General features: G+C 36.9%; 1 protein-coding gene across 1 annotated transcript in view; it reads right to left on the reverse strand.

The window, feature by feature from the left end:
* Positions 1–1100: 1100 nt before the first annotated feature.
* The window catches only part of LOC145664699 (uncharacterized), a 55221-nt gene continuing 32827 nt past the window's right edge, over positions 1101–23494 (reverse strand). The window contains exons 7-8 of the mRNA XM_081731560.1: positions 15465–16207; positions 1101–6783 (exon numbers count right to left, since the gene is read on the reverse strand). Coding sequence (XP_081587686.1) covers positions 6613–6783; positions 15465–16207 — 914 coding nt within the window. The 3' untranslated portion in view covers positions 1101–6612. The remainder of the gene's footprint in view (positions 6784–15464; positions 16208–23494) is intronic.

Below are 23494 nucleotides of genomic sequence, written 5' to 3' on the forward strand. Positions count from 1 at the left end.
AAATTTGATGAAAACACGCTGTTCTTCACGGATAAACATTGTTTAGGGCTGTCCGTCATACGCACATCACTTTAACAAAGTCCATCTGACCACATACACCGTAATGCCAAAACATTAACATGTCAACACGATCATTACTGTCCAGGAAAACTATATTTCGTCATTTGTCTCCCGGAGAAACGACGATAGAATCACAGCAGCGTTGACATTTCAATCTAAATGAACATGACATATACACAATACAAGTACTGTTATTATTAACGCAATAAAAATGATACAGTAGTCCCGAAAACTCGACCTATTGTGGACAAAAGGGTGGCCGAGTTTGTGAAAATGCCGGGTTATCGGGAATGGGGTTAAAAATGAATAAGTACGAGTGTTTCCTTAGAAAATACAGTACTGTGCTTGTATGTATTGGTTCCTTGAGAATACAATAGAGATTAAACTACCCAATTCCCCTGAAACAAAGGAAAAGTACGTATTTTTATGAAGGCATAGAGCCTTTACTACATGTGAAAATAAAAATTAATGAATACATACTGTGGTGGAGGATTGGCAATGTGACGTGAGAAAAAGGAATGAAGAGGGGGAACACGCACGCGTGCAATGACTTTGAAGAGGTCTGCGCGCGGGTTTTTTCGTCCTGCCAGAGTGTGACCGAGTTATCCGGACTGCCAGGTTATCAGGTGCCGAGTTTTTGGGACTCTGCTGCATATGATAAAACACACTACTTCAAAACAGTGAAGGCAAAATGTTACGAAATACATGTCTCGAATATATTTTCAGTCATAACAAGAAGAGAGGTATCCAAACACTTCTCTGGATTATCCATTTTATATATATCTGTATAACGAAAAATCTATATAGAATTGAAAAAAAAAAAATTCATAAGACCACTTTTCGATTGTGTATATTGTTTATTACATTACATTTTTTTTTCTTATAAGGAAAAAGTTATTCTTTTTTTTTTCTCAAGAGAAATGACAATTGGCTTACAAACATGGAGAAATACTTGCATTCATTCCAACACGTACAAACACACTATACACAAGCATACCAACTCAAGCTATACGGCAGCACGGCTTATATATATATATGTGTGTGATGAAATTGCACAAAATAATACCAAAAAAACTCTAAGTTATACAACTTTCTCATACATATAAAATAAAAAGAAATCACGACACTGATAACCACAAATGCTTGCCACACGTACTGTGTTGTAAATGTATCTAAGTGTTTTCTATTCACATGTTATTTGTTTATTTATTTATTTAGACACAAATGTCAAAATACTTGCATGAAGGATATGAAGAGAAACTAACGTGTTGAATCCATTCATGAACGATCCTACATAAAGTTCAGTCCTTCAATTATTCCCCATCGTATTTATAAAACTACTTGTTTTCTACTACCATTTTCAGTATTTATAAACGATCTTCCTCGTATCACTATGAAATTCCAATTCAAAACAAAATGGTCATTAACCAAAACCAAATCACTAATTAAAAATATATATATATTGATGACCAATGCTATCCCTCAGCCATATAATCAAAGATGAAATGACGACAACCGTAAAATTTTTAACGTTATGAGTATATCCACCTTACAGTAACAGGAACGCTGGCTACAGGATTGGTATACAGCATGAACTTATTTGCTTCACAGATGTCATATAGTACTGGTATTGCACTTAATGGAAATGCTAATAAGAAATAAAATTCAAGAATTCCTGCTGTTATCTCATAAAATTCGACAGTCACATATTATTATTATGAGAGATATGGTGATAAAATTATACATTTCAAGTAGAAAATGTACTGCTGGCTCAGACTAAACAGAAAGACAGTAATAGCAAATGGTTTCTTTTGTTTTTCTGTTAACCATTGTACTCTTTCGTTTAGAAACCATTGTTTCCATGAAAAGTATACTTTCTTATTTCTTAACATTGTGCTCAATGTATCACAGCATCAAATGGTAAACACCATGAACAACTTTCACTAAATATTATTTTTTAAAAATCTCAAATTTGAGATGGATCTTCAACCTCCTCTCTAAATATACAATCTTGTTTAACTGTTAGGGAGCAATCATGTCGTTGTAACAGTTATTCCCCCCACCCACCCGCCCACCCAATGAACTCAAACGGCGATTTGAAATGCGGTTCCTACGTTCACTATACGATGAAATTAAGTCATTACGTCGCTCTACCAGGTTACACAGAGAACTGTTCAAGTTAGCCATGTGGTCTAGCTTTCAATTTTGTACTACATGTTCTAGAATTCAAAAACTGTCATATTAAACAGCTGGACAAAGTACGGAGATAACGAACTGAATCTGTTTTATGCTTTCTAGCCGTATTTCAGATATTCCACTGTATTTTCCAGTTGTAGTTATGTGCATCTTCAATGCCTTAACTTTACTTCACAAGTCGTAATATGATGCCTATCTCTATGGTTTCACGGTATATGATGTTGCACAGACATCAATTTTACGGATTTTACTATTTTCTAGCTAAACGCAAATTCTGACTATAAAGAACAATCACATCCATACCTTTGTACAATCACATCATCACTAGTCGTCCGCTGAAAAGCAAAAAAATCAACAATAACTCTCGATTGCATAAATAGAATTAAATGATCTTTGGATATCACGTAAGTTAACTTCAACATATGCAAAACAAAATATTCAATTTTGTTTAAGTAATCGACATTTACATCTAAAAACATTTTTCTGTGTAGCGTATACCGTATGATGTGATTGTAGTCATCGACAAATGAAAATACCACATTGTATATACATTTTGTATATAAAATGTGTTACTTTCTTCTGTCGACGACTGACTACTCTGGAACTTTAACTGTGAAGTTACCAACTTCAGCTTCAAATATCTTTTCAAAAGGACAGAAGTAGGCGCTCTACCAATGATACGTTAAAGATACGTAAACCAGTTACTATATGCTCATCAGGAAAGAGCAGACACAATTTGGTCGTCATTAACTTTATGTAATTTTCTTTACAACGAAACTAACTTCATCATTTTCACGAAAATTATGTATTATTACGGACTATAGAAGTTGCATATCTAATGCAGAAGCAAGATACGATACGATGACGCTTAATGCATGTTTTTTTGGATTGAATTTTAAAAAGTTGTTACTCACACATTTAACTTTCAAAATTAAAACAGCTGTTTCAAAACAACGTAACATCGACATTATCAATTTTAGAAATACCATATCATTAACTCAACATATCACGTTATTTACCTTTATATTTCAATGCCATATTTTTTTCTTACATCGAGATCAAAGCGTAGAACTCACATTGCTGAACATACAATATTCCCTATCATTTCCTTAATCTTAAAAACGTTTTGAAATCGTGTACATAATCTTAATTAAGTCAAGGTCTTGTAAAACGGTATTTAGATTTGCTATGTTCATATAGTTTATACACATATATACTTGTTTTATTCTTCGTGCACTCAACAATACTTTTCCTGATGTTTCAGCTTGTTCAATTATGACAATAGTTTAGATTTTAGCGTATAGTCAGTGATGGCTAAAATTCGTTTTATAAATATCAATTAACCAATATATGAATCGAATCTTTTGTATGTAAGTAGTTCTTCTTCTACAGTCACGCTGAAATGCCTCCACTTCTTCCGATACGAAAGAAAATACGGCTATTGTTTACTACTGACAACAACATACATTATTATTTATTATTTCCGTACATATTTTTCTTCAACATTTAATAAAGGAATGATGATCAAAGCAACAAACAATATTTTATTTTCAAAATCTTTATATTTGCTTGTGCCAAAGTAAAGTTACGTAATAAATAAATAAATAAATAAATACATAACATCAATACGTTGTACTAAGATCCCATTAATGTGAATTTACTTACCAAAAGAAATCCATTATCAAATTCTCACGACGAAATCAAGTTAGATAATAAATAAATAAATAAGTTGTACATAAGATCATATTAATGTGAATTTACTTAACAAAAAGTACGCTACCAAATTCTCACGCCGATAAAGCTTTGAATGTTCCATTCAAGACATGATTGAGAAAGTGGTTTCCATCAATCTGTTCACTGCTTTAGCAGATTTTGAAGATTTTTGAACTCCTCTAAACACTTGTACTCCTGCACATGTTACGATTACAAGTTAGATCAAATTTTTAAAAACTTTTCTTAAACTTATTTTGAATTGGCGAACACGAGCACACATCTATTCTGAATCCTCAATGTGTAATGTTCATTGTTGGGTGTACCTCGCTCAGTCTTTCATGGAAAAATTACCTTCTGACATTATACTCGTGTTACATTTTACTTGAATTCGTGTTTCAAAGGTGACTTACTGCTTTTAGCATCATAGTTAAAGATAGTATCTCAAACTGGAAACCAAATTAACACAATCTTACAAACTTACATATCTAATCATCAAATGAATTGGTATGTGGAATCTACAGTCTCGGAAACGTTCGTTTCTTTTCCATGTCGCTTGCATGTGTTAACCTGTATCAGAAATAGGCCACTGCGGATAGGATTTACTGTCACATATGATTTAAACGCTTATCCACATCTCTCTCCTGTCTTATTCTCATTAAGAAATGACACAATTATTTGTGTTTCGAATTCGGTATTGGGCCAACAAACAGAGATTTGCCTACGATGTACAACCAGAATGTCAATAAAATACAACCATTACGATAAAAGTAGGACGCAACAAATATCACCTTCACGCAATTGATAAAAAACTGTCCAGTTCGCTGTGTAACCAAACGAAAAGCTCCCTCTACTTGATGCAAACTGCTGTACGGCTCGATTTGTATAACTCATAACAGCAGTACCAGATGAATCATGAAAACTACTATAATACCATTGTATGTTAAAGAGTTTTGACGCAATTAATTTTTTTTAAGTCACATGACTATCATTATTTTACATCGATATTAACAACCCACACATCAGTGTAACAAAAGCACGAACGTTTTGTTTACTTCATTTGCACGTTATACAGCAAAACACATTGCTTTATATATATATACTTTGAATTAAGGCCTATTTCTAAGTTAGTGATGAGTAACTGTGTACATCTGGCTCATTAATTGAAATACAAAGGTATGTCCATGATGATAATGTACTAATATTCGTACTACGACTATTTACCATGGGTGTTAGGCGTTTAACTTGTTTACAATAAGTGCGGACGGATCCACGAAATTAGAAGAAAAATTCGTTTTCACTGCATGCGCGTTGTATTTCAACGCACAGCTTTGTAAGATATCCTTAACCGTTCTTTACCTTCTAACTTATAAAAAAATAATAATAATAAAAAAAAACTCCTACTTGAATTTCGCTTGTGCAACATATGTGGTATGAATAACAATCATTCAACAAAAATTAACTGTATTTTTTAAACTAACTTGTTTTGCATTTACCCTTCAATAAATAAATAGCTGATAAACATAATTACTTCAAAAATCTTCTTGTACTATTTAATACTTCATACTCTCTTGAAATAAAATTCATCTTCAAAACAAATAAAATGCTTATGGATAAATAATAATCTACAAATATAACTGTGCATCTAGATCTATCGTGACATCATTTTTTTTTTAAATGAAATTTTATTTAACGACACCACACAATATATGTATAATCTCCCTTGAAGAAAATATGTCACTCATTTTTAAACAAACATTCAAATTAGCTATATAAAATATATATATATGTGTGTTTGTATTTTTTTAAAATTTATTTTCTATTCTGCCATTGAAATTGGCAGTTTAATTATTTCACGATTATAAAAAAATATACTAGAAAGTGATCACGTTTTAACCCTTTCGTTATATTAAAAAAAAATGCGAATATGTCAAAAGTACATTTATATTCTATGACTAGTTATCAGCTGTATTTGTGCAATTAGATACCACCAATTTGTAAAAAACACTTACATACCTAAGGAAGATCAAAATGAAAGTTACATATATGATTATATTTACGAACGACTGAAACCTTATCGAAAGAAAAAAAATATCAATATTACTATTACCCTACTCTCCATCACGAAAATAAATTTTTCCAAGTACTATATTATTATCTCTTACACTTGCGTTGATAAATATAAAATATTACTCTGTTTACTTTTTTTTTTTTTTTTCACAAAGTAGTATCACTATACACTACTACAGTTCATACCATACCATACCATACCATACACATCTTCAGAAACAAAAAGCTTTTGTTTTTTTCTAAATATTTTTTTAAGTCATCTTATCATCATTTAATGGCTTTATGGAGCATCAAACTTCATTTTAATTCTTCCTAAACAATTTTGTATAACTTAGACATTGTGATAGTTTTCACAAATATACAATATTTCACTACAAAGACACGAGCTTCACAATCATTCAAACGTCTCCAATGATTTGCTAAGTGCCTTCATACCAATCTTTATATTGACAAACAATATCTAACATATCAAAGTATCAGAATTCCAGTTTTAGCCATTCTTCTTTTTCTTTGTCCAACATCAATATCCTACGTGGCAACGATTGCGTTCTTCTTGTCATTTCCCTCGGGTACTTATCATCGATCCTTTTTGGACAATCTTTTGCCTTGCTCATCTCCTCCGGCCTTTGAAGTCATTGGCCATTCGGACATTTCAGAGGAATCCTCTTCAAATGCATCATTTCTATTCTCCTTGCCTTTCAGCTTCTTCGCTTTCATCCCGGTGTCCCCATAAGATTTTCTCTTGCCCTGAAAGTATATCAGAAAGGCAATACACTTAGTACCAAGAAAGAAAGGAAACCATATTCAAGAAATATTATAATCTCTTTTACACGTGTTCTTGTTATTTAATATGTTAGGTTGCGCAAAGGACATGGGACTCATTTGTATACACTGTAACTTCATATCTTAAAGAAGAAATTAAACAAAATAATCTTGATTTGGTAGGAGTTTGTAAAGTTAGATGGGAAGGTAATGGAGTGTTGGACAAAGAACGCAATCGAGATGTTTTACTCACGCAATGAGAAGGGTGGCCGTAATGGCGTAGGAATAATTCTTGGAAGGCGCTTAAAGGAGAAGGTGGTGAAAGTAGAATTTATTGATGATAGAGTTATGATGTTATGACTTTAAGGAAAAACGAAGAATCTAGTGGTGATACAGACATACGCACCGACGACTTCGCACGCAACTGAAGTAGACGAAAATTATGAGAAAATAGAAGAAATTATAGACAGGGAGAAGAGGGGTGCACGCGTAATTGTAATGGGAGATTTCAATGCAGTTGTGCGAGAAAAGCAGGAAGGTACTGTAGTATCGTAGATAAATATAGGTTACACGAAAGAAATGAAAGGTGGGAGGGACTGGTGAATTTTTGTAGGCAGAATTCACTAATAAATGGGAACACTTGGTTCAGTCAGCAAGAGAAGAAGAAATACATGGAAATCCCCAATAGACGGCGGAAGATATCAGATAGACTATACTATGATTTGGGACAGGTATCGGAATATCTTGAAGAACGCGAAAACCAAGAGGTAAGCGGAAGACCGTGGAACATGGAAGCTTCTCAGCTGCGGCAAGTGACCTGCCAATAAGGGCAGAATACTTATGATGGTGATAACAGCATTTCTCAAACTGGTCCGCAGACCACTAATGGTCTTCGAGGTCTGCTCTTGTGATCCTCTTAAATTGGGCATTAGCCCATAAAAAGACCAACAAGCGAGTTGGATATCACACACTACAGTTGAGAACTTCCAACACGTACACATTATATAAATAACATTATAAACAATGATTTGAAGACTGTACACAAGTTCCAACAGCCTATATAAACTCCTCTTAGATTATTTTTTTATAAATTATTATTATAAAACATTTTTGATACCTTCAGTTACAGTAAAACCTGTCAACTTGGCCACCTGCTTATCTTGGCCTGGTTCGTCTTGAACCTGCATGTTCCCATAAGACATTCGTTACTTATTACTCTGTAAGTTGGCTACCTGTCTACCTTGGAAGTTGGCCACACTGAAGCAATACTTACTTGTGATCATGATGATAAATTTACGTGCGTATGTTGGCCACGCAAAATACAGTTTTGTTATTTTTCTTAACTGTTTCGTATTCTCATATGAGAGGCAGATACTCTGTATTTTTGACTGGAGACAGAGTCGCATAGATTCGCACGATTTGCTCTTGGAGGTCAATGACCAGAACACTACCCTGATAAAAGGGTGGTGAAGGAAGATGTAAATAAGAAAAAGCACGTACAGGAATTCAAGAAATGGCTGTACGTATATATTTGTTTACCCTGTCTGTTTTGGCAAAGCCAATAGCTATATCGGCTCCTTTCATCTGTGAAAAGCTTTAGTAACTCTTTAAAATTCTCAAGGGTAAAGCTAACCATCTCAATTGTCAACTATTGGCACATGACGGCTTGTCGAAAAGTAGTTGAGGTTTTGAGATGTGAATTCCCTTAAGATTTTCTCAAAACATATTTTGCTCCAAGGGAAACACTTGTAGCTCATTAACAAGTTAAAAAGAATAAAAGAAATACGTCTAGAATGAATTTGCAGATGACATGTTTCGTTTATACAACAGAATTGAATCACATTGGATTTTATCCATAATGAAAAAAAAGCAAACAAAAGCACGAAAGAACAGCAACATATGAAAACAAGTCATAAAAACTACATATAAATTGTTCAATTTATAATTTTGTTTTTCTTGTTTTCAATCTGAATAGCTCAGTGTGCTGCAATATCAATTTCAATAAACTGCATGTTTATATTTTATGGTTGTGTTGTATTTTCAGTCCGAATACTTCAATGTACCAGACTAGTTTTCAGATTAAACATGCTGTACTAATGTTTTCTAGTACAGTACTATATTGTTATGATTACTCTATATAGATTATTTCAAGGTAACTGTCGTGTGATTGCTTACTAAAATTTTACAATCAAGTAATACTAGAAATCCTATTCTAAAAATACACCAATCACACTTATTTTTTGTAAGTTGGCCACTTTTCAATGGAACCAATGGTGGCCAACATAGACAGGTTTCATAGACAGTATTAGAGAAAAACGACTAATAATGTATTTTCTTCTACAAATACTAATATAAAATTACGGGATTTGTAATGAACTAATAATTTATGCACAAAACCTATTAAAAAAAAAAAAAACTATAAATTTATTTTCGAAGGGAACAGGAGCACGGTGGCCCGTCGAACATTCTTGTTAAGAAGAGTGGCCTTCAGTTGAACAAAGTTTGAGGATTGTTGAACTATCAAAATGTGTTCTTTGCACAACATAATAAATCACCAAGGAAACACGTTAACGAAACGTGTTGAACAACTTTCTCTACTTCTCACTTAAACAAGAAATAAATATTATACTGATAAATTCAGCAAACAGCTAATTTTTAACATGTCCATTCTCCTATAGCTGCAAATTCAATGTGGTCTGAATTAATTAACACTGACATCAAGATAGAGGGAATGTACGGCTGTTCAGGAAGCATATTGGGTAATGTAGTGGTTAACACAGCGGTAGGGTACGCCAAGATCGTGGATTTGGGTGCTGGTCCAGTTGTACATTTTTCTTTCTTTTTTTGGTGGATCACAGAAACAAATAAATAAATATGAATCTCGCAATATGAAAGGATAAACGTAGGTCATATAACAGATGGCCAAAAGTTCTTTATTCAAGAATAAGAAACAAAAAATATGTTAACATGAAATTTTTCAGTTTTACGTACCATGGTTATGGAGTGCAAGCTAAAGAGACGGTGGTGATAAGAATGAATGAAATGCTAAAAAAAAAAAAAAAAAAAAAAAAAAAAAAAAAAAAAAAAAAAAAAGAGAACCCGGGAACCCTCCCCTACACACGATGTTGGTCCACCACAAAGTCCACTTGCGCGAGCTGGGATCGAACTAGGGACCCCATGCACCAAAGATGAAGGCTCTACCACTGAGCCACCGCGGCCCCCATGTTAACATAAGTTGACACACTTCTCACAGTACTTTCTTCTCCAAGACATGGAGGTGTATATTAACCGAAAAATAAAAAAAAAATGTACTTACCAAAGAACATCCAGAGTAAGAATTTCATCGTGAACCTTACAGCAAAGGTTATTGCCTTCCTAAGCACAGAATCTTAAAAAAACTACTGATGCTAGATGAACTACACCGTAGATTAACCTTTATTGATACAGAAACTTCTGAATTTCCAGTGGCCATGCTTTTACGAAATTCTTTTTGTACTTCCGTAGCTCCTGTATCTTGTATTCTTTAAAGAAGTGATAAATAATTTATATTTCATTATTTGTTAATCACCTGCTTTAAAGGATACAGAATATACGAGCTACTCAAGATACTTAAATAATTTTATAAAAACATCATTAGTTTTCTGAAAGGCTTCGTGCCGAACAAGGCAATAACCTTAGCCGAAATGTTCATAGTTATATATATATATACAGGATGTCTCAAAAGTCACCTGACAAAGGGTAACACTCTTACTATTAAAATTACAACAAAATGTAAGAGGGAATAACAGTCTCTAAATATGTTTTCAATGTAAAGTGAAGATTTTTTTTTTTAATCGGACGAGTTGTTTGAGCTGTACACTTTTTATGCGCCCAATGTTAAATGAAAATGCAACGTTGGGACTGAGGGAGGGAAGACTAGATAGGAGGTGGACAAATTTTGAGAGTATGATGAATGGAGGCATGTTTGAAATGGGGGCTGGCCATCGACACGTTAGCATAACAGACAGTAACATCATTCACTTATGTTGTGGATCCAGGTAAATGGCAACGTTTTATTTTAATTTAATACTGGGCGCATAAAGAGTGTACAGCCCAAACGGCTCGTCCGATTTCAAAAATTTCTTCACTTTAGACTGAAAACGTCATATTTGGAGACGGTTTCCCCTGTTACATTTTGTTGTAGTAGCTCTGATAATAACAGTTACCCTATGTCAGGGGACTTTTGAGACACCCTATATATATATATATATATATATATTCGGTAAGTATACTTTTTTGTATACATGCTACAAATCATTGAACAAGTACATTGAGACATTGTTAAAAACAGCAACAGTAACATTTTGTAAAAATCCCCCCCCCCCCCCCCCATCGGTCCAAATTATGTTCCTTTTCATCCATGACAGGACGATTTACAGATTTCAACTTTTCAGATACTTCGCGGTAGGTCAAACGGCGATTTTTCAGTTCAACAAATATCGCGCTCCTACTCAAAGTGAATGCCATCACATGATGATGATGGGCTTTGAGATTTTGCCTAGTCTTCAGTATATTCTTCCTACTCTGAAACGCTGAAGTTACTCATAACACTCAGTTTCGTTCATACATTCAACCCGGAAAACTTCCTTCAATCCATTCAGAGTTTCTTTAAATGCCTTGCCAATTTCAGACAAAATTTGATGCACACATGCTGCTCTTCCAAAATTTTATTCGTAATATCACAAAATTGCCAGAAGTATACAACATATCTTCACTCCAAAGTTCAGTCTCACAATGACACAAGGTAGAATGATGCAATTATCGTTAAAATGCTTAGAGAAGTCTCACTACGTGGAGCTGGCAAGCAGGAAGTCCAAGACAGTTTCATTGTGGCGATGGCGTGCAGGAAGTTCAAGACAGTTTCGTTCATCGTATTTTCCGGAAGTTCGTTTTTTTTTTTTATACAGACCTAGTGGACATCATATTATTCCACATTGATCCAGAACTAGTTACTGATATATCATCAATCCTAAGAACTCATGTAGAAAGTTGTTACACAAAATTATCATATCAGGAGTGTGATTGACATCATCAAGACATCATACAGTGCGGTAGATCAACGATTGTGCGATTTCAAGTAACCCAGTAACGCAGGTGAACATTATGATAGAAGACTTAAAGGATGGCCAGAAAACTTCGGATCCAGCGGGAATCGGGTACCCGAAACCGAGGGATGGATATCGGGAAAGGTGTCCAAAGAAATAAAAATTTGAAAATGCACCTGTTTAACGGACAGTACTTCTCTTTCGCTAAAACTGACATTGCAAAGTAAAAGATAAAGAGTAAAATCCTGTTCAAAATATTATTGGGAGCTAATCATATGTATTGACCATGATTTTTAGTATACTGCTGTTGGAGTAGAGCGGACTGCCATAATTCCTGTGAGAAGTTGGGTGAGTAATGACGTCGTTTATGGTATTTATATTTCATCATTTTTCTTCCAGAAACTGCCATGAAGTTTCCTTTTTCTACTATGTCATCTTTCTTCTTTGTACTGAACTCAGGTGTTTAACACCCACAGAACCATTATCTCATGTATTTCCAGCTCAATAGTTAAGTGCTAGCGAAGACAAAACAAAATTTAAAAAAAAAATCTGCACGTTTTCGGAGGAATGCAACACAAGCAAGCAAGCAAACAAGATATCAGTGTTGAATTCAGACCTTCTTGCAAGGGCACCAAGAAAACTCGAAGGGTGTGGATGTTGACCAAGTTCACACTCACAAAAATTAATACAAACAAAATTGTCATTATTCTCAGAAGGAAAAAGCGCACAAAAGCCAAAAAGTTAAGAGTATCAAATTTATGAAGTGAGCGTAAAAGAAACAATCTATTCGTCCTTAGATCGTTCTTACACAATCAACAAATGCTTAATAAGACGATTTTCAGTGTTAATATTTCGTATTTTGTACTTTTCAGTTTTGATTTTAGAATTGTTTTTACAAATCACTTTTACGTAAATTTAACAAATGTATTACATAAGAATTCATCTGGCCAAGAAATGAAAAAAAAAAAAAAAAAAAGCAGACGACGATCGGACCCGATGGGCTACCCTCGCTTCACTCAAATAAAAACCGGCGTAACCCTTCGAGGTTGTAGTTCCACTGAGGCAGGGATGTACACAGGGTTGTGGGGCTCCGGATCCCCCCGAAATTCTGACTTTTCTCAAAATTTAGTCTAATTTTACGGGCGAATTTACAACTCAATTTGGACTCCCCCCAATACAGGTTGATTTTCGGCGTCATTTGATAACACTCACGCACCTACAAGCTCAGACACAACACTGCTCCCGCCAGCAAACCCATAGTTCCAGCATGATACGCCAGGTGGCAGCACCGTATTGAAAACCTCGCTTCACTCAAATAAAAACCGGCGTAACCCTTCGAGGTTGTAGTTCCACTGAGGCAGGGATGTACACAGGGTTGTGGGGCTCTGGATCCCCCCGAAATTCTGACTTTTCTCAAAATTTAGTCTAATTTTACGGGCGAATTTACAACTCAACCCCCCAATACAGGTTGATTTTCGGCGTCATTTGATAACACTCACGCACCTACAAGCTCAGACACAACACTGCTCCCGCCAGCAAACCCATAGTTCCAGCATGATACGCCAGGTGGCAGCACCGTATCGAAAACGGTCGAATATACAGCGAACAACCTTCTGTAATACCAGATATCACCCAACTTCACTCAGTGGTAGAGCGATCAATTCTAGCGCATGGGGTTCGTGGTTCATCTCAGTTTCCGCCAAGTTGGCTTTGTGGTAGGCAAGTGATATGATGTGTATAATGGATGTAGGACACGAGTGGGAAGTGCCTGTGTGTAACAGAAGAGTTCACAGTTAAAATGGGACTTCATCAGTAATCTAGTCTTTACCCCATACCATTTTGCAGTTGTGAAGGATGAGCTAACAAAAGGATATCCAAGAGTTCAAACTCCGCAATATATTATTTGCGCACTACATTGTGCTGGTGAGTGAGACCAAGGCAGCAGTGTAAGAAAAGTTAGATACCTGGATAGGTGCGTTGGAAAGCAAAGTAAAACCACGACAGAATATCCCACTGAGCAAAAATGTAATCGAGAATACAAGAATATGACTGTGTGAATACGAGTTGGTAATGAAGAAATTCAAAAACTTGCGTCCACTACAAGAAAATGCACGAATAGAAGATGTAAACACCAAGATTAGCAGCGGTTGGACAAAACAGAGAGAAGCGGCAAGAGTATTGTGTGACCGTAGAGTACCAATACGCCTTAAAGGAAAAGTTTACTAAACAGTAGCGAGACCTGCCATACTACACCAACCAGAATACTGGACGGCAAAGAAGAACGAGGAAACTGCGGTGAAAGTATGGAGTGACGTGGAAGGCCAAAATTAAGAATGAACTGATCCGAGGAACAGTAAATGTAAGATCAGTAGCAGAAAAGCCACTAGAAAATGGTCTTCGATGGTTTGGGCATGTAAGAAAACTTTCGGAATACGTCGCTCACTAAGTAGGTGCTATCGAACGAAATCGGAAACGAGCGCGAGGTCAACCAAAGAAAAACTGATCAAACTGTGTGAAGAAGGATATGGTGCAGTGTGGTGTCACAGTGGATATGATACAAGATAGAAACAGGTGGGCGACAGTGATCCGAAAAGCTGACCCCAGCTAACTGAGAAGAAGGTTTTGTTAATACTTATTTTTTCACTTCTGCATCAACCAGGGCTCTTTTCTCTCCTTCAAACTTAAGGTTTCTGGTAGTATTAAACATCTAACACTATTTGTCTTCTGCGAAAATGATACAAATTCTCCCAAGAGGGGTTGAATGAATTTGGGATACGTGACTTCCGTTTTACATAGGCAGTCCGTTGCACTCAAACTACTCGATACGATGTCACAAATATCGAACTGAAAACCCTGGCACTACTTTAGTCGTTTGCTCGTAACAACCTCTGGCTGCCTGCCTAAGCACATCGCTTCACTAGCTTTTTGCGAACAAGCAGGAGCATGTTACAGATGATTAATCAAGCTCTACTTCCGTTACCGTACTCTCAACTACCCTAACAAAATAAATTGTACCTTTCTTGTTCGTAATCGAGGATTCGTTCACAAATAATACAAGGTGGTCCAAAAGTATGTGTACAGTCCCGTACTGACCGGCTTACGGCATTTGATATCATTTTCTTATTGTTATCCATACAGGTAGTGATTTAGTTTCTTTATTATTTGTTCTTAATCTCTTTTCACTCATACCTTAAGCTTGCAACAAACATAAGCAAATAAACTAATTATCTTAATAAACTGAAATGTCATACTCTGTACGACTGTATAAGTACTTTTGAGCCACCCTGTGTTTTAGCGTTTTAGAGCGATCGGGAGATAAGAGAATGTAGGGGAAAAATTACAACAAATTTCCTTGCCACAAATCTGTCACTATTGCCTATCCTTACCGTTGCTGCTAGTGACAAAATAAATAAATAATAACCCCAACAGATAGTACAGAGAAAAATACGCGACATTTCATGGAAATCGAACATGCGATTACATATACAAAAAGCATGTGCTAAGACATTTGGCCACGAAAAAATTTCCTTGCTTATTATCTAATAAATAAATAAATAAATAAAATAAATAATAATTTCATACCTTTGACTTTCCCACTTGATTCACGGATTCTTCCATTTCTTCCTTATACATACTTAAATATTCCTTTTCAGCCTTAACGAGATCATCATCATCATCACTGTCCGAACTAGTATCACTTCCCTCATCCATCTGATTCCCTTGAGCGTTCTCTTTCAAAAGTCCACTACTATCATCCTCCTCCTCCTCCTCCTCTTCACCCTCACTATCACTATCACTGCTACTGCTATCACTACCCCCACTGTCAACAAAATTCTCCTCCTCGTTGTCACTGCTTTCGGAATCATCATCTTCCTCATCATCCTCACTGCCCTTACTTTTCACTGGGGTTTCTTCATTCTCGTTCTTCACTTCTGAATCACCAGATTCAGATGATTTCTGTCCTGTGTTAATTTTCCCTTCCGATGAAACTGCAGAGCCACTTGCTTCGTCGTCGTCTTCCTCCTTCACGTCTTCGCTCCCATCCTGACAGTTACTGCTACTCTCAACTGCTTTCTCATTTGCTAAACGTTCTTCCTTACGCTTCAAGTACTTCTCATACTTCATTTGTTTCTTCAATTCTCGAGCTTTCTTTCGCTTTTCCGCCTCCTTTTCTTTTCGTAACCGCTTTTTTGTGGGGACTTTCTCTACTGCGCCGTCTGGGTATACAACGATGTCGGAATTGATCAACGTGCTCAATTCACCTTGGATAGGAGGTGGCTTCATTTTAATATCCACTTGAGGCACTGGAACTGAGTTTGGAGACTCTGAAATTCACAGAAAATATTGTTATAAGAAAAACATTCACTATAAAAATATACAAGCAGATATAAAGGGTAAAACTTAATTAATGTAAGAAGACAGTATTTCAATTTGTTAAAAAAAAAAAGTCATCGGTGTATTCATTCCCGCTAATCAACGCTACTTTTTTCTTTCTAAAATTAACAATGAAAGGGAGAAAACTCAAAAACTCAATCGACATAGAATTATACCGTAATTAGCTGAAAAATCTAAAACGTGTCTGTTTTCACCAAGCATGTCTCATCAATGTCCGTTATTCAGAAAGAGATTGCCTCACTTGCCATAGGCAGCACCCCAATGTATATTTTCTATAGAACTTACACACTGAGGCAATATAAGGTCTATAGAGAATATACGAATATTTGGTGAGTGAGCTTGGCTCAATTGGCTGTGTTGTAGACACGTAAAAATGGTCTCCCCCCTGACCGAGGTCTGTGGACAGAGGTCAACCCGGATCGGATACGAAGTATCCGGTCCAAAAAATGTACGAGTAACTACTCGCTCACATGCGGGGCCATTATGCATCAATGAGTAACGATTGAGCATTTAACGGGACTAACTTCCTGCCGTGACACACGTGCAGAACATGAAGCATGGGCGTGGCCGCTCGGGGCAGTTCCGACGGCGCGCAACCATGAGTCGTTATCATCGACAGAGGTCAAACCTCGCACATCCGGAAGGCACCGAGGAAGCTTCGCGGTCAACGATCGTGCCATCATCATTAAACATGCATTGTGCTAATTGTAATAAACGTATCGATAAGCTAAAACGTGCACAAAAGCGAATTTTGAATGGACACTGGTTCTGTAATTCGTGTGCTATGAAAACGTATAGAAGAGACAATGTTCGAAGCCGATCAAGATCAGCTTCCAAATCAGGTTCAAGTGCAGGTTCGGAAATAGAACCCAGTTCGGAGTCGGGCACAGATTGGAATATGACGATGTGGTTAATGCGGATGAAAAGGAAGAAGAGAAAACTGTAAAGCTACCATTCTCTAGAACATCAAAGACGAAATCGAAGTGCTTACTAGGGTGTAATGGAAAACCGCTACGAAACGTGACAAAGGAGGCAATAACCCAAGTGATGGCTGAAAAGGCCATAGTCGTTCCTATTGGTACAAGGTTCTGTCGTGATCATTTCCAAAAAGATGACAACTTCAAGCAAGAAACACTTGAAAAAGTGGTTCAACACAAGATCAGTGAGGACTCAGAGCTGCTAGTAAATGAATGGATAAACCTCATCACAGGACTAAGAATCGGTAATTCAGTACATGAGAAGGCAAACGATCCCTTCTCAAAAATGTCAGATGTGGAAATGACACTAGCTACAGGTAGAACTAAAGCTCAGTTTGATGACTTAGACAATCAAAATGCAATAAGGTAGAGCTTGGAGTATATCTGACAATGCTGTACACTGGTGAATCCCAAAGATCACTTGGACTAAGATATAAAATGGATAAGACTAGTGTATATAGATGTATTCAGAATGCTCGTCAGTCAATGTGGATGAACTTCGTTCCAAAACATATCAGTGTAAAAATAGAAACACAAGAAGATGCAGATGCTCTTAAAGCTAATCTCAAAAATAACCAATCAATCTTCGCAAATACATTGTACGGAACTAACGATGAATCGATAATAACGGTGTGGGATGGTACGTACTTGCACTTGAATAAGAGCCTCAATTTTCGATATTGGGGCCGCGGTGGCTCAGTGGTAGAGCGTTCACCTCTGGTGCTTGGGGTCCCGGGTTCGATCCCAGCCCCCGCCAAGTGAACTTTGTGGTGGACAAACACCGTGTGCGTGGGTTTTCTCGGGGCTCTCCCGTTTCCTCCCACTTTCTTAATTCCACCATTTCATTCATTACTCATCATCACCGTCTCCTTTAGCCTAACCGGCATAACCGTGGGACGTAAAACTCAGAAGATTTCATTTCATTTTTTTTTTTTTTTTTCAATTTTCGATATCAAAGAATGTCATACTCTGGACATGAAAAGCGAAACTGTGTAAAGCCAATTGTGATATGTGCTCCGAACGGATATACAGTCCGTACTAGGAAAATCGGACGATGACTTCTGGGATGGAAACTCGTCAGATGGAGCAGTTCTCCACATGATAATGAATCAAACCAGATGTACAAAACAGGTGATGTGTTCGTACTAGACCGAGGATTCTCCCATGTAGCAAATGAGCTTGAAGAAAAGGGATTTGTAGTTAAAATACCCGTATCTCACCAAGGAAATAAACAGTTCGATGACATTCAGGCAAATAAATCAAGAGAATGCACAGCTGTCCGTTGGGTAATCGAAAACACGAAAAATGAAATGAAATATTTTAGTTTTACGTCCCACGGTTATGCCGGTTAGGCTAAAGGAGACGGTGATGATGAGTGATGAATGAAATGGTGGAATGAAGAAAGTGGGAGGAAACGGGAGAACCCCGAGAAAACCCACGCACACGGTGTTTGTCCACCACAAAGTCCACTTGGCGAGGGCATCGAAAACACGAATCAAGACCTTAAAAAATATAAGTACTTGGCTAAACAGTCAAGGAGTAGAATGATACGAAGTCTACTTAGAGACACGACAGTGTAGCCGCCATGCACAACGCGTACGGTAAGAGAAGATACAGAAAGAACGAAGCTCAGGCAGTTCAGAAGCTACTCAGCTTGATCAATGAACGCAACTGGCTAGCTCCTTTAGTTCAGCCGATGAACAAAGTGAGAGCAGCGTTCCAAAAGATGACAGCTGATGAAATACCAGAATTCCCAGAGTTGAGTGAACGAGATATGAACGAACTAGGCTCGACATACATCAAAAGTGTAGCCAAGTCATACTACTTCGACCACGCGTTCAATGGAGAATATGAGTTCTCGATAGTAAAAGATAATCATCATCCTGACTATGCCGAACGTATGCCAGCAATTCCAATGCTTGTAAGAGGCAAAATGCAGTCGCGTTATTCGTGCAGTAAGCAGTACATGCTGTACATTCTGTGTGACTTGGACTTAGATGGACACAAAGCCATCAAAGCACACTACCGTACTTGCAACAACGGTGCAAGAACTGCAGGTTGCTGCGCACATGTAATGGCAGTAATATGGTATCTCGGGTACTATACACACACTGACGAAACGATACACGCTCCTTCAGACTTCCGAAATAGGCACTTCGACGGAAGTGCAATGCCACCATACGAACCTGACGATGAACCTAGGATGTAAATAGTGTAGATAAAGAAAAACAAACCAAAAAACGACAAAAAATAAGACAATCCACACAAAAGTAATAAACTACGAAAATAAAAAAAACATAAAATACGAAAAAAATACAAAAATACAAAAAAAGAAAAAAAACAAAAAAGTCATGCGACTATAAAAAACTACGTAAATATATAAAAAGAAACAACTGTACATATACATTTTTTCGGCTACCGATTTTCATGTCACGTGATTTTCTCCAGATAATAAGATATACATTTTCAGAAAGCTCTTTGTCCATAGTTTCTTGTTTTTAGTTTTTTGTTAAACATTTCCGATGTTCACGTACCTAATATCGTAAAAAACCTACTTTTTTTTCGTTCCTCCCATAGACCGCCATGTTAATTTAAACCGATTTTTAGGTATGATCCAGATGGTCATCGTACTTACATTTGGTATTAAAGTACGCAGAATTGAACGCGCTACAACATATATCAATATCATTATTGTTCGCAATGGGATGCTGCACCATTATACGGGAGGCAATCTCTTTCATTGTGCAACAAATTTATCTCCGGAATACGTATGGCATAGTACTACGTTATAAAGTCAAAAAGCCATTTCCATTCGAGCGTGTCACGACGACATGTTTAAGCATTCACTCGACTGAGTCGCAATATCAATTGACTCAATCTTTACGGATAGAAGAGGAAATAACGTTGTAGGTTACGCTGTGCGCGGAAAATTAGTGACGGGAATCTATTCCGACATTTAACCACCACCTTAATCACCTAATTCAGCTTCACTTGATTTTAATCTGTTGTCGAACTAAAAACTGCCTTTGAAAGGCTACAATTTCATGATATTCCTGACATCAAACACAAACTTAATGACATTCCGAACATCTAGCGCACAGCGAATGACATTTCTAATATCTAGTGCACACGAAATTGCATTCCAGATATCTAACGCATAGTAACAAATTCCAGGTTACAGCATTCAAAGAAACAAATTCCAGATATGATCTCGGCAACTGAGTTGTTTCACAAGACGATTACTTTGAAAGTGACAGCAATTGACGTACAAGTAACCTAAAATAAGTTGTTGGGTTTTTGTGTATTGAGTCCTTAATATAACACTGAGATTGATTAAATACGGGACCTACTATTAACGCCCCTTCTGAATCACAACCGGGGCTTGAGTCCAGTGCAGTTGACGGGGTCCATAGACCATCATGAAAAATTAACCTTCACAGTATAGGCTGTTCCTCACTATAATATATCGCCTCCAAGATAGCTGAATTGCAAGACAATGCCCGCAGCCCCGGCTACAGAAATCTCGTGTAGTGATTGGTGTTCGCCCGTAGTGATTGGCCAAATTTGAATTCGAAAACGACCACCTTATTCACCCTACTTAAGACCACTTGACTTTATGCGGTTTTTAAATTAAAAAAAAAAAAAAGTCTTAAAATGACACAGACTTGATATCTCAGACTTACAACGCATAGCAAATGATAATCAGGACACACAGCGCACTGCGAGCGACATTCCCGGTAACCAGTACATAGTGAAAGGCATTCCGGACATCCACCATAGAGCGATATACTGCACACCATTAAGAAAAACGAGTTTCAGGTTATTTATGACAATCGCATAATAGCCTAGCAAAATGCGTTACTTCATAACGGTATCATTATGAAAGGTAAAAACAGCTTCCGGTGTACAGGAACCAAACATATCTTATTACAATCTATCTCGAGTTCTGCATTCCGCAAATCATTTGCAAGTCTCAATAGGTGTTCTAGTTTTTTTCTTCTTCTTTTTAAAAAGACAAATTCTCTTTCCCTGCCCGAAATTTTCTCTGGATACGGCTTTCCCCACCAATCTGAGCTTAATGAATTGTCCACATAAATATTTATCAAAATTTTACTTAGATCTCAGAAGGTGTCTTGATTTTTTCTTCTTTTTCTTTCTTTCTTCACCCTGAGATCAGTTATCAACCCCTTTTTCTCTTCAACTTAGATTCTACGCAATCTAATGATCTTTAAAGCTGCCTCTTCAACATCATGGCTTTTCTGGCTTTTGAATCTCACACACTAACAGTGTAAGTGAGGCTGAGGTCGGACCTCATGACATTGTCTACCACTAGTGTAACACCAATAGGATAAGATACAGACAAGCGCGCATCCAGTTTTTGTTGGGAGTTCATGTCAAAAGATTTGGAGAAGATCTGGCGAGTTGAACCCCCGTGGAGCATCTCTGGTGCAGACAAAATACAAGTATATTGTTTAAAAAGAGTTACGAAGTTTTGGGGGACATGTCTGAAACCCCCGTAGGTAAGCCCCTAGATACAGACTCCTTTCGGATACACATCATCTGCAATTAAATAAATAAAAAGTAAAATTTGGGGAATCTGGTGTGGCGATAGGAGTTCGTCTGTAGTGATTGGTTCGTCATAATTTGAAAGAATTCCTGCATTGAAATGGTTATATCTTCTTGTCTGTTTCAACTAAGGATCAATTCCACAATATTATTAAGAGTTGAACAAAAATAAAAAATAAGAAGTCTAAAGATAAGACATACACCAACCGACAGATACTACTGAGCTAAAGAAAATTATATGGAAGAATGTTAATCCTAAAAACTGATGCTGTACGATAGCCACGCTACCAATTAAACTGAAATTTGACACCAGAGTTCCATTATAGCACTAGCAAGATGACAGTATACAATGTGGATAATAAGATCTAACTCAAAACTATGATTAACTCTTAAACATTTATTTTTGTGTCACTGTCATATTGTCCAAAACGTATGTCAATTGATACGATTACATCGAGCTGAAATAAGATGCTTGAGGGTAAATTATGCGTAGTTTTCGAGAAAAAAAATAATTTTTATGGTGTTAGAAAGATACTGTTTATTGCCTACCTGATGCAGTTAATAGTTTAATTCTGCTGGAATAGTTTATTATTATTATTAATCTCGTATATGAAAAGTATACACTGTTAACCTGCTGATTGTTAAGTAGCCAATCAATTGTATTTTTGTTTCGTAACGTACATTCCGCAAGCCGCAAAAACCCGTCCTGACTTCATCCGTCAATGCAAAGCAAGTTTCTCGCAGGATTTCTGATTGCCGCTGGATACCACTTTGAAGGCAAGTTAACGATTCGGCAGGTATTTAAAAACTGCAAAATCAACCACATTTTATCAGAAACATATTCTCACATCAATTTATACAGATCTGCTCTGTTTGTATGGAAATGCAATATATCAAGTTTGTGTGCATATGGATAGGGCCTCATCATATATGTCCCGTTCTACACAGAGATTCCAGCAATAAATGGCGGAAGACACCGGTATCCAGGCTATTCCTTTCCAGGACATACCCGTGAAGTCACCTGATGCCAGTACCATGGATTTTTGCGGGTTTGGCGTATTGAAAAGAGCACTTGCATTTCGTCATGTCACCACTGTCCGTGGCCTCTGAAAAGCCTGCCAAGGGGAGTGATTCAAGATTTCCGTTCTTGTGCTTGAATGGAGCTTCCTACAATGGAAGTGACAGTGCAGGGCTATTGCCAAGTCATACAGTGCTCGCATTGACTGCAACAGGTGGCGGTTCCGTGTTTTACCCCAAGATAGGTGAGACGTCAAAATTGGGCACATACAAACGTATCAACCTTTTGTATTATTGAACCCTTCAATATTGGGCATCATAGATATCGAGCGTGCGAGCGAATCCCCATTGTGTTGCAAAGAATACGTTGCTTGGTGCGGTGTAACAACCTGGAGAATCGAAGAATAAAGTACGAACAGTAAAAGTACGAACGATTTACATGTAGTGAACAAGTATAAGGCTAGAGTTCATGCTCCATTCCTCACATATATCAAGAAGACGAATTAGTCGAAAGCTGTACGAACCGCTTGAATAGGGAAGGTGCAAGTTTGTAGTGACTCTGGACGAGGCATGGATGTATCTGTCGGAATGTGACATAAAGAGGGCAATCTTCTATCATTCCCATGCTTCTAGACGTCGTTTTGACTATATACGCAA

The sequence above is a fragment of the Thermobia domestica genome, chromosome 11 (genome assembly GCF_964235325.1).
Source record: "Thermobia domestica chromosome 11, izTheDome1.hap1.1, whole genome shotgun sequence".
Taxonomy (NCBI): domain Eukaryota; kingdom Metazoa; phylum Arthropoda; class Insecta; order Zygentoma; family Lepismatidae; genus Thermobia; species Thermobia domestica.